This window comes from Eutrigla gurnardus (assembly GCF_963514095.1).
Source record: "Eutrigla gurnardus genome assembly, chromosome: 4".
NCBI classification, from domain to species: domain Eukaryota; kingdom Metazoa; phylum Chordata; class Actinopteri; order Perciformes; family Triglidae; genus Eutrigla; species Eutrigla gurnardus.
The window spans coordinates 17,730,291-17,743,430 of NC_139918.1; the positions used below are offsets into that span (position 1 = coordinate 17,730,291).

Consider the following 13,140-nt stretch of genomic DNA (forward strand, 5'->3'; position numbering starts at 1 on the left):
TACGGATGACTCTGCTCCTTACACTTGATCTTTGGTGTCAATATTCAGATCTTATGTTCGTGGTTAAGTTGTGTAGCATACACTTTTACTGACCTTGACCATGTGTCATTGCTTAACCCTGTGGGGGGAAAACATCAACTAGAACCAGTCCGTCCTTCACTTCACACAATGTTAGAGCTGCTACATTCTGCATGGGTATCTACAAGACCAGACACAGGTTTACCTCTGCACAAACCTTGTTCATGTAGTTATATTATATTGTAGGCAGGCTTTTATTTGTCTTGTGCTCTTTTTTTAAATTTTGCTTTCACTTCATGGACCCATTTTGCTGTAAAGATGTTTACGTCTGTTGGTTGAAAACAAACAAACAAGGCCTCTTATTCATACTGCACTGCATCGCCCCCTGGAGTACAAAAGTCATACTTATGAAAAACTACAAGCACCAAGTCTGGATATTAAATGTCTAGCGGTGTTAAGCACTTACCTTAAAGTCGGTTTATTGCATTGAATGTTACCCTTGAAAGCAACATGAAGCGTGACATTAGATTGGACAATGAAACCATGTAAATGCTGCTTCCTCCTGCAGCCCAGGTGGTTCTTGTGCTTGAAGAGGACGCGGACCAGCTCCATCTGGTTTGGTTGACTCCCCCGCTGCATTGGCCACGACAAATTTAACCCTGTCATCTGTTCCATCTGTTTGTTTGGGTTACCCATCCCCGCCCCCCCCCTCCCACCACCCCCCTCTTATTTGTCGAGGAGTTTAACCAGGCTCTGGCGAAGGTCATTAAGGTCAAAGATCTTGATGTCCAGGATTTCGATGGCCCTCTGGATTTCAGAGTCCATGCGATCCCGCTCCTCCAGAGAATTACTCAGGTTCTGCTCCGAGTTCTGGATGCGACGCTCCAACTCTGCGTTACGCATCTCCGTCTCCTGCAGAGAAGAGGAGGCTGTTGATTATTTCACCATTATATTTATGAAAAGCATGCAATGCCGTAATAATCTCACTCCTACCCGTAATCTGTGAATGGCCTCATCTCTGTCGTGTTCCATGTCGTGGTACTCCACTTTCTTGCTTTGCAAAATGTGGATTTCCTGGAAATAATTTAGGTAGATTTTGAGCTTCCCGCCTCTGAGCCCAGCTGATGATGGAAGTGGAACAATAAGCACCAACCTCATCCTTGGCCTTCAGCAGGGCCTCCAGCTCCTCCAGGGACTGGGTCAGCTCATCCTTCAGCAGGTCACTGGGGCCGTGGCCTCCGTGGGTCTCCAGTTCAGCCACCTCACAACACACACAGCGACACAATTACATCAGGTTCAGCATGCTGCATATGGCTTCACACAGAAATATTAGCATTCAATATTGTGAGATATTAAGGCCTAAATTAAAGTGAGAGGAGACCAATAATTTTCTGTCCCCCAACTTTTAAATTGCTAACCTCACTGTTAGCTCAGCCAAAGTTTAAAATGAAATTTTTCTTGTTCTTGTGTTTGTTACAATCCTACCAGTCTGTTTTTTTTGTTTAATCCTTTCATTGTGAAGCATTTTGTTCTGTATTTCTGTAATTCTTCAAAGCTTCCTAAACACAGTTATCAGTGATGTTAGTGTGCACATAAACCATGAAACGGGTTGATCTACAAAGACAACTCGACACAGATCTGATCACTTTAGCAGCTCCGGGTCGAGACTTCTCATCCTCCCACGCTAACAGTTTTATCTCATATTTCTTGTCAATTGTATCTACAAGTTAAAACATGTTACTTCTCCAACTAGGAGCGAGTCATGTCATCATTATCAGGTGAACAGGGGTGAAATTCACGCTTCTTCTGTCGTCTATGCCTCATAAATCATAAGACAACTTGTTAAACTGCCCCTGTGTGTGACAAAAATGGGCTGGTTTATTTTAAAGCATGTATGGTTGAGACGAGGAGGAGCAGCAGAGAGAAGAACAAAAAGAGAGAGAACTGAGTGGATGCCAGCTCCCTCTGGTGATTTTTCATTTTTCCTAAGTGGGGCATTGAAAGTAGGATATCGCTGTCCTACAAACCCCTCTCCCGCTCACACCACCCCAGAGACGTGAACCATTTTTCAGCCACCTGGTCCTCAGATAGAAGGAAAGAACTTGCTCCAAAAGAGACGGAGTTCTCACTTGTATCAATTAATTTGTTGATAGGGACCAAAATTGTTTCTTGTTGAAATCCCAGAGGACTTGTGGATAATTAAAAAGCAGTGATCAATACCGTAGAGCTGGGCTATAATGGAAAGGCATCGAGGTATTAAAGCGTCGTAATTGTCAGCCTGAGGCGAGGTCGTTCCCAGAGGAGTCAGGTACCAGCAAATTTAAAAAATACCTTTCATTGACGAGTGAAAGGGAGGAGGGCAGAGAAATCTGCATTTACTGGAACCTGAGAGGCAAAACCCTCTTGAGGCTTGAGGTATTTGGACTGAACTCCCTTGTGGTGAAATGTGCCGTGTGCACGTGAACCGGAACGTCCAGCAGGGGAACTCCTTGACTAAAGCTTGGCTGCAGAACAATTCACACCCAAGAATGATTAAGGGTGTCACCAGTCTGACTAACTCGTCCTTTTTTATTTTGGTGAACAAGCGCTTTGAAACCAAGGAAATGAAGTAACGAGCCAATTAAAAGCAGTTTGACCTCTCTCAGATCATCACTGAAACCAACAGAGTGGCATCGCCGTGTTCTTGTTGGAGCGAGTGTCTGTTCTGGCTGCAGAGCTTCACAGCTTCAGCATGAAGTGTGAACTTTGGCCCAGCAGGTTGTACGACAGAATTAACTTGGCTGCATAAAATAGAACTACTGCTATGACTGATTTCTTAATCAAACCATCCATCAATTAATTCACATAAACCTCTTATCCTGTTCAGCGTGCACTGGCTAGGGGAAGGCTACTTCCTGGACAGGTCACCAGGCGATCACATGAGCTATTCACGGTGTCATAACCATCACATAAATAAGCATGTTAGTTTGCATGTTAGCAGCACTAGCATGTTATGCATGCTCATTAATGTTATTGCATGTTAATCAATTACATTAAAAAACATAAATTCCCTAATCCCTCTCATTCCTGTTCACCTAAAAATGCCAATTTTTATATAATGTCAATATTTACATGATATATATGAAACCAGGGACTTCAAAAACAAATTGCAGGCTAGCTTTAACATCCATGTCGTTTTTTTCCCAAAGTAAAACTAATAAAAGGTGACCAGATATATTTTAATTCCGTTAACATTTAGAAACATGAGGAAGACGATAAGGCAGTAGAAATCTTCATCTCCACACTCCTGAAGATATCTTGTACCTCTGAACCTCCTAATGAAAATTAAAAAGTGTTGCATTATAAGGCCAATGTTTCTGGTGGTCCAGTCTACAGACACACCGCTGGTGTGCGGGTTGATTTGTGCTTTTTTAGAATCAGGTGGTCGGGGTAAACACACTGAAACAGGTCATCTTCAAAGTGCCCTCTGTGCCCGTCAGACACAGCAGAGGCTCACCTGCTCTCTGAGTCTATCCGTCTCCCCCTGATAGGCTGCCAGCTGTTTCTTCCACTGCTCCACATTAGCATTAGCCTCATGCAAAGCTGACACCAGCTTGGTGTTGCTGTCCTGCAGAGTGAAGAGCTCGGCTTCCAGGTTCATCTCGCAGATCGACCTGGAAAACAGTGACACAAATAACAAGATTACATAGGATACTGTAGGTAGAACCTTACGATAACATGGCTTTTTATGGTGCATAATTATACATATTTAAAGACAACCGCTGAAAAGTCTTGTGGAAAATATGCAATATCAAGACGAATGTTGAGTAAATAGTACGGGTGTGTAATAGCATCAGATTTACTGCTTGACTGTTTTAACACAAGCGGTCAGCCACAATAATCTATAATCTATAAATCTATACCAAGCAGCCTGCTGCAGCACACCTACTGTCCAGCCTGAAGGTCATTTCTATCAAAGCAAAGATACTCTCATTTAAAAAAGCCATGACTGCAAACAGCAAGACCGAACCGTTCCCACGGTAATCCTCTAATCCTGGAGGTCAAAAATCTCACTGAGGGAATATTTTTTCAAAGGCAATTAAAGAGCTGACATGTCCACAGGATGTTTAATTTAATTTGTTATCATCGGGGAACACAAGTCTTATTTATTGTTGTATGTACAGATTGTAAAGCCCTCTGAGGCAAATTTGTGATTCTGAGCCATATAAAAGGGATTTGAATTGAACAAACTGAATCTTGAAAGCTTGAGGTTTCCCCATGGCAACAGTTTACTATGGCAACCATTAAATAGCAGCTTTCCGTCATAACAACTGGACTGCAGGTTATAAAAGCATTGTGGGTGGCTCTAACCGGCTGAATGAGGAGATGCTATTTATGACTCAACACCTCATCAATGGTCTCTTCACTTTCACAAAGCTTAACAAATCCAATGACGTCAAACTGTAATTAACCCTCCAAATGAACAGCATGTTAGTACTCTGTGAACTCTGCTGGGAGGGGGGATGTTACAAGGTAATGGATTACCTGCTCTCATTAAATTAATAGTAGGGATCCATTTCAACCTGTAGCGACGTTGTTTTGTTCAGATGATGTTTGAATTACAAAATCAGATATTTTCCAAATAAATGTGTTCAGATAACTATTGGTACAAAATTACTAAAATGACTTGTAATAATATTCTAATAATAATGTAATATTCTGACAAATTTAGGAATAGGAAATCACACCTTGTCTCAACAACATGATTTATAGTTTTCGAAATGAACTACTGTAATACCATCACAGTGGAGACATGGCAGTATGTGCCTAATGTTAATGTATTGTGTGTCTTTATAGGTTGACATTTGTGGAAAATACACTCATTTTATGTTTTGCCAAGAACTAGATGAGATCTCACTGGTATTTGTCCCTTTAATAAAGAGCTGAAGAGACGGTGAGCTGAGTTTAGCACAAAGGCTTTGTTCAAAGGGAACAAAATCCACCGACCAGCAGCTGCAGCTGGAAAATCACAAATTCTCCATTTTAAACTCTGTTGTTGTGTATAATAGAACAAATATTATATAGCATGTACACCTTTAGAGGTACTGGCAGGCAGATTAAGTTCCCTTTGAATGGAGGCAGGCTAGCTGTGTCCCTTGTTTCCAGTCTTTATGCTAAGCTAACCTCCCTCTGACTGTAGCTTCATATTTAACTCTCAGCAAGGAACCCAAAATGCGTATTTCCCCAAATGTCGTACCATTCCTTTAACAATATTTCACTATAAAAGTGAATTCCATGCATTAAAAATACAAACACGTCCATTAACTGAAACCTTTTCTGGAGTTTCTCAGTTGTCGGGTTTTAGTGAATGGAACCTTGTGCTGATTTCTGTTTGTCAAATTAGTTTTTCAACCGTCAAAAATGAAACTTCAAGCTCAGTTACATTTGTTTGGTGAGCACTTGATCTCCTTAAAATCACAATGCAAGAACACTAAACAAGCTTCCCACAAATATTCCTATCTGTTTGGTGGAGAAAGTGCTTTGCGGTCTCTTCACTTTCCTCTCCCATGTGACGGGTGTGTTTGGGACTCAGTTACCCTTCGGAGAGCATCTTCTTAATGCGCTCCTTCTCGGCTGACAGGGTGATGTCGGCGCTCTGGCTGCGGAACAGCTTGTCCTCCGGTCCGTTCACACACATCACCGGTGGAGACTGGAGTTCATCCGAGAGGTCCTGAGAAACACATCAGTAAATGGACTCTACTGGTAACACACAGAGCATCACACCACCACGTGGATAATTCAGAGGAGAGAGTCTTCAAATCAAATGAAGGTAAAACAACGGCCAGCTCACCTGTGAGAACTACAGAGGAAATCCATCATGTGGAGCAAAAAAAACCCAACAAAGAAACATGTCATCACACAGCTCAACTTCCATAATGACCTTTCCAATAAATATCACAACCCCATACTATGTACTTAGCCTATGTACTATGTACTTAGCCAGAATCTAGCACGAGTAATCGCAGCGGTTGGAAACTGTCTGGAGCTTCTCCAATGTGTTCATTAAATCGATAAAAGCGCGGAGCAAGAGACATCACTTGGAATCTGCTCGGCCGTAGAATTGAAAGGAAGTGGGCATGTTCCTCGTGACACGGCAAATGTAACTGATGGGTAATTATTCTCTATTGATCAGAGAGCCCTGAGCGGACTACATTTCCATCATTACAGTGTTGGAGTCAGAGGCTCCTCAGTAGCAGCCGACCGCTGAGGGATAATTTTACCGTCGTCCTAGTTTTCCTTTTTCTCTTCCCACCGAGACGTGTGACCCAGCTCGGCTTTCTATTCTCTCCCTCCATCCTCCTTTGATTTGAGAGGAGCGGCCCTGTCTAACTGCTGCAAAGTAACAGAGGTGCACTCATCTAACCTTGGCCAGTCCTCAATCTTAAAATCACAAAAAACAACCATCCATCACAACATTTTCACATCTACACCTTTCTGCCCAAACACCTGTGGAGGAATGCTCTACTTTCATGTTCACGTTATTCTAGTTCCCTCACCTGAGGAGCAGCGATGGTGAGCGCCGTGTTGGCCAGTTCTTTATCCTGTGACTTTTCCCGCGCCAGACGAGCCGCGTCTTTCACCTCCTTAAACTTATCGGAGAACTTTTCAAAAGAAGTGACAAAAGGTGATGAACCATTAATAATGCAGCACTCATCAGCCTCCGGAAAATGCACAATGATTCAGAGGATTTGAGAAATAAAGAGTTTTTTTTTTATCAGTGCTTTGACCTTCGTTGCCTTTGGGTGAGTTTACCTGATGCAGCTGTTGCTCTGTTGCAAAACCCAGCCCGTAGACAGTGTTGGCCCTGCTGTCCGCCCACTGGCCGAACTTCTGAGACGTCTTGGTAAACGTCATGCTGGGTGTAATGGTGCAGTTAATGATCGCCTGCAAATGCAGAGACAACAAAGATGACCACCCTAAACGTCGTCGCAGAAGGTTCAGGGAGGAGGAGCAGATCCAGATCTCAGCTCTGCATTTACTTTTTCATTCAACACTCTACAGCCCTTTTATTAACTGTGATTTTCATTTGTCTCATTTTCTATTCTTGTGCAGGAAAACGTCAAATGTGCAAAAGCAAATAAAGAGATGACCTACGATGACTGAATCTGAAGTGTGGAGTTTTACTTTAGATTTACAGATTTAAGGCATAGGTTGAAATTTAATTAAAGGTGGGGGAGAAATGATTTGATGAAGTTATTTATTTTTCTGTCATTTAGTGTTATTGTTTGAACATGGCACCTACATAAACCTCGTCAACACTTCGTTGGAAAAGTGAAGAATGGGGCAAACATCTGTGTCTGTATTGACATTTGTGAAGCTTTATCCTTCCTCTGGGATTACCGTCAATCAGCTTCTTTTTTTCCTCACATGTTCATTCTTTTGAAGCATAATGAAGAACTGAAACAAAAATGTAAATCACAGTTCAGTAAAGACACATAAACGCAGCACACGTCGCCTCAGTTTCCGAGGCTGAAGCCACATCTCTCTCCCTGAGCACACGAAAGTAAAATGATTAGAGCGGACCTATTTATAAACCTTTTACGTCATCTTTCACCTGACAAAAATGGACCTGATTTAAAATCCCAGAACTGCAGGACAATGGCAGCTTATGGGGATGTTCTTTGCGATCCTTCAAACAAATTATGACATCAACTCTACAGTCCCCGTTTCCGTGGCGACATGCTTGACATAACATGTTGGAGGGTGGCGACAGAAGTGAAGATTACTGCGTTGCCAGACACCAGTCCTGGAAGGATTGGGCTGGTGAGCCACCAACTGCCACCCCGCACAGCCTTCTGGGAGTCCGAAATGTGGGTCAGACCAGAGGTGCTAAGAAGAGATCAGATAGACCTCCCCTCCTCCCCAGCAGCTCATGTGGGCTCCTCCTCATGATCTAAATCCATAGGCCGGCGCTTTGGCTGCTGATTTGTTGACACCCACTGTGGTTTTGTGTACATTTCTTAATCTAACAGATTTTCTGATAGGAGGGCGGCTGTTGAAGAGGAAAATCAATGTGAAGCTGCGTTGTTTGGCCCGCGGCCTTTGTTACAAAAACAAAACAAGCTCTTTTGTTGCCGAGTAAAAAACAGACATTGGGTGTTCCAGCTCTAGGATATCAAATCCACTGGAGTTTTTACACATGAGTGTAGTTTCTATGTTGAATTTACAACTCGTCGGTAATTAAACATTATTACCATTTTGCTCCCCCTCACCTTGGTCCCGCCCACGCTGATGATGCGGTAGACGTTACGGTTGGCGTCGTAGAAGAAGGACACGGTGACGGCATGTTTGCTGGCGGGGATCCAGTTCCTCTTGGTGGCGGGGTCGATCTGGAAAACATGGGCCCGGGCGCTAAAGATCGGCTGCTCCCTGGAGGACATGACAAGCACAGGCACGACGAGAAAAATAGTTTGTGTATCAGTAACGGAATGTAACGTCGTTCCCTTTGAGTGAAGAGTAGGAGGTCTGACACATTTGAAAATCTTGAAAAACAAGACAGCATCAAAACGTTTAAAACCTCCATTTAAAACCTAATATCATACAACTCTGTTCAAATTGTGTCTCTCACGTGTTTAAAAAGGACACCCTTCATTATTTCATAATGGTATGTCTCATCTGTCTCTCTGCCATCCAGGGACAGACGCTGGAATCACCCTTTGGTTTCCTCCCACACGTTTCCCTGCGTCATTCGCCATGCAGGGAAGCTGGCACGCGGCGGCGAGAACTCTCTGGACCCTCTCCTGGGTTGTTCACCCTCCGCCCTCTGCGCCGCTCCTGCCAGGATTTGCAGAGATGTATCCAGGATACGAGGTAAATATATCGAAGCAACAAAGTTGCTCCCTCGTGCTGGGAGGTGGTTTAGCCACAGTCATGCGGTATGGAGAGCCAGACCGTTGAAAGTCTTTCCCTCTTTTCAACTCCTCTGCATACACGACATGAAGCAGAGCAGCTTATGACAAAATATAAAACTAAGAGCTGTGTGTAAATATGCAACCACATTTCACTCTGAAAGTTCCTGAAGTCACAGGCCATCAAACTGTTGCTATTTCTACTCCACAATTTAAAACAGGGCAAGACAAAAAAAGAGTCCACAGTCGTTCTAGAGACCCTTTGGCACAGCAGTGCTTCATGGGAAATGCACAACGACAATGCTCACATGTTGATGTCTACAAGGTATGTTTCCCATGTCCACCATCTTACTTGGGCATGTCGGTATGCTAACCTTTGCTGGTACTTCATATAAGTAGAGCTGAGGCTGATTGGATTCGTTTTGCAGGTATTTGGGGAAATAGACCAAAGACCTATTTTGACCTGCTGGTGGAGCTAGAGGAGGCCAAAATCTGTGGGAAGCATCCTCTGTGGAGCATGAATGTCTGTGACGACTGACATTACGGTCCCCGGAGCCACGCTGCTAACGTGGCTAAAAACATGGACAACAAGGTGCCAGATCAATGTCAGTGTGATGGACTGACTGACTGACTATCATAACGAATATGACACCGAGGGAGCTGTTGATTTTTGGTACAGACATTACAGACATTCAACACTCAAGAATAAAAGTATCACAGGAGGATGCTGCTCCATCTCTTCACAACAGAAACAACAACAACAAAAACATAGGCGGTGACAAGTTAAAATACGACATGTTAAAAACAAGGACAAATCCTCTTCTATGCAGTATTGTAAGTTTTGGCAGCGGCTCCCAATAGAACGGTATTATTTTGGTCAGTCATTGTACATTTATATCTGACCCCATTAGTGACACACAAATCCAATAATAGTCTGGCCGTGTGTTTCTCAGCACAGGAGATCACGATGAAAAGAAGCGGAACAAGGATTCGTACGGACGGCGTTTTTCAAGGGCCGACTGTAAAGCCGTTAATATGAACGGTGACATTTCAGCGGCTGACCCTCCAGTCGGATAATAACCGGCGCTGCCGTTTTCCTTCTCATCTCACAGTAATCCTCCCTGTTGTCAGTGGATCTCCTGCTGCAACCAGTGATACGCTGATCTGAGGTCTGACTGGGACACGACGCCGCCATGAGTGTTGTTTGAAGCTGGGTCTGAGATTTGTGCTCTGGGTTTCTATTGACATACATTTAACTATAATATGAGAAGAAACAGGGAAACTTAACTTAAAGCCACCTAAACTATTTTTATAAAGCATTGCTTTGCATTAAAGATGAGGTCTTGTGTGACACAGATTAAAACAAGAATAACATTTGAAGCAGCAGAGGTTGGGATGTCCTTACTTTTACTCCCTGGTATAAGTAAAGCTTCCTATAGTTCCCACAATGCAGTTCATCATCTTTCGTTAGATCTCCCTGTTAAATGCACTCATCATGCAAACTCCATGACCCCAGTTTATAAAGAAGGATTTCAGTCATATTTGAAGCTTAACTGAAAATATAACCCCAGTGACATCATCAGTTACTCAGCAGTTATGTAAATAGACTATATTTTACTGCGAAAAGTATATATCTTTTCTTGAAAAGATAACATTTCTTTGTCATAATTAAAAAAACAATGTAAATGTTATAAGTGTATTTATTTGACTTCCATTGTTGGAGATCTCCTTGAAAATGGTATGTAGGCTGTTTATATGAGGTCAGTTTATTGTGCTGTCTGGTGATGGTGGGTTAACATACCAAAATGTTTGATTAGTTATTTATTAGGATGTCTCAATTCAATGATATAAATGGGACAGCAACTAAAAAAGTTGCTGTTCCATTTGTTTTTATTGCCCAAGCAACCTTCTAAAAGCCTAAAAATATATTCAGTTTATTATAAGACAAAGACAGCAAATTGTCAGTCATAGTTATATATATACATACATAGCTGTATTTAACAACATCGCTGAACTTTGGCATCCCTCACTGTTTACGGAGGCCACAATTGCGACCAATGAGTTCAGCGCCAGGATGCACAATAACACGTCGCTCACTATCTGGAGGGGTCCCAAAGGGCCGTGGAGGACGGTCCCATGCTCAGTTGTAAAGTTAAGTCTGTCAACAAACCCAGCGTGTGCTCGTGTTTCTCTGCATTAACTGGTCGACCCTCACACTTCACAAGGATGTTCAGTCCCCCAGCCTTCATCCTCGGCAGATGGATGTGGTCTACGGGGCTTAATGGGAGTCTCTAAGCATAACAAAGGCTGATAGTGAGTGGACGGCGGGGCTGCACCTCATGATAAACAACTTCACTAATTCCTACCACAATCTGCTTTACTGGGTTTCTGCGGTCTAAATCTTCTATACACAGATGTTAAACAGACAGATTTCTCAATTAATGTAGGGTTGCTATTTCATTCAGCATCAATCTGCCAGTTGTGCTAGTCCCTAAATAAAGCCAGTGCAACCATATAATCCAACAGAAATATTTACATTCATTAAATCTGAAAAAAAATAAATAAAATAGAGTTGTTTCATAGACCAACGCCTGTTATGTCCCTCCGCCTGACCGCTCCATGGTCCTTTCTCGGTTACAACGGCAATAAAAGCTAAGGACAGTCTTTACAAGGAATTATGGATCAAATAATATGAAGACTCTGGGGCCACAAAGAGGAAGAACATTACATGAGATTCACCAAGTGTGAAATGACCCTGCCCAGTCTGTTTTAGTACAAAGGGGGGAGGAACAACACAACGTTGCTCCACATGCACAGCACAGAAAAATCCCTTGATGCCAAGTGTCCCAAATAAATGTTGTAATAAGTTAAAAATGGTTACCATTATTTAACTTTCTTCAAGTAAAGGGTGATTCCCCCCTCTTCTTAAATCAAGAACACTCTTTTTAGGGGTTATATGGAGTGATCGGCATCCTAGGTGACAAGAAATCAAATGTCATGTGGGATAAATTGTGGGGTAAATGTTCTCTTACCTTTCTCTGTGGTGAGGAAACATCTTACAAGGTGACTGAGACTTCTTTTCTACATGCAGAGGAGAGAGAGTTGGAGCAACTATTAAGCATTTCTTCTCAGCCCCAAATGTGAGAAGTTAATAAAGCAAACTCCTGGCTCTCAAACCTAATTGTAATGTCGCCTACATGTTTGCACACTTACCCCATTTCGGTGTAAAGCCCTGGTGAGTCTATGGTGTATTAATGTCGCCGTCCGGGTCTCCTCTTCCTTCTTCCAGTCTGAGCTACCAGGTGCTTGACTCTCCGGAGGGAGGGTGTTCACCGCAAGGCACAACCTGCTGCAGCCCGCTAAGTGTCCTCACCGGCGGCGTCCAGCGATCACCTCCGCGGCGCCCGGAGAGTTACAAGCCGGCAGAGACGGCGCTGCCGACCTCGGTCCGTGTGTCCATCTTCAACCAGAGAAGCGACAGCTTTTTCCCCCCTCCTTTGTCTCTCTCTGACCTCGTCCCGGTAGTCAGCTCTTCACCAAACCGGCTGGCCGCGTTCAACAGTCGGACACAGCCGACGGTAGAGTACCACCTGCTGGCTCTACGGGCTCCGAGCAACGCGCTGCAGCTGCAGGAGGCAGCAGGGAAACTGTGTCAACCCGCCTGCAGCCAATGAGCCTGCATGTGTGCATCCAGCAAACCGACTCTCATAGGTCTGCTGGCTGCTGCCAGTTTCAAGGCTTAATGAAACGTTGTCCCCAAGGAAAAGTCATGGCTTGAAAGGACTTCTTTAGAATCATACTAGAGCACATTTAGGACTAAAGATGGAATACATTTTTTTTTTTATTCTAATACTTAATTCAAGAGAGCCGTGCATGTTTATGTCTGTCAATCCATCTGAAAAATTAGTGAAAATACAACAGTAAAGTTGAAAAAAAGAAAGAAAAAAAAAAAACTTTGATTTTCAAAGATTAACAACAGGCGATTGTTAGTGGTCACAATTTTATAAATAGTCACATGAATCAGTGTGCAGGAATACAAACAAACACAAAACTCAGTTCAGTCCTAGACAGAAGTAAGTCAAACAAAGATTTTCATGGCAAAAAATGTAGAGGAGGGAAAACATCCGAGTCAAAACATTTCCCTCTACACAGGACATGCACAAACTATTTATTGTCGCTGTTTTTAATCTATATCTTAACAAATGGGTGCTCTTGCTAGTAAAGGCGAGCCTGT

At 43.1% G+C, this 13,140-nt stretch overlaps 1 protein-coding gene across 2 annotated transcripts; it reads right to left on the reverse strand.

Moving 5' to 3' along the window:
• Positions 1-728: 728 nt before the first annotated feature.
• Positions 729-12,594, reverse strand: LOC311012551 (homer protein homolog 3-like). Of its 2 annotated transcripts, none has more exons than XM_084008038.1 (10): positions 12,120-12,594; positions 11,939-11,987; positions 8,271-8,427; positions 6,811-6,942; positions 6,555-6,659; positions 5,595-5,707; positions 3,515-3,671; positions 1,172-1,279; positions 1,012-1,092; positions 729-930 (listed from the first exon to the last, which is right to left on the reverse strand). In XM_084008038.1, exons 2-10 carry the CDS (start codon positions 11,959-11,961, stop codon positions 745-747), a joined length of 1,062 nt encoding a protein of 353 aa, XP_083864164.1. In that variant the 5' UTR covers positions 11,962-11,987; positions 12,120-12,594; the 3' UTR covers positions 729-744. The 2 variants fall into 2 exon arrangements, with proteins under 2 accessions (XP_083864164.1, XP_083864163.1); XM_084008037.1 differs by having other exon boundaries at positions 5,595-5,728; positions 12,120-12,593.
• Positions 12,595-13,140: the final 546 nt, after the last annotated feature.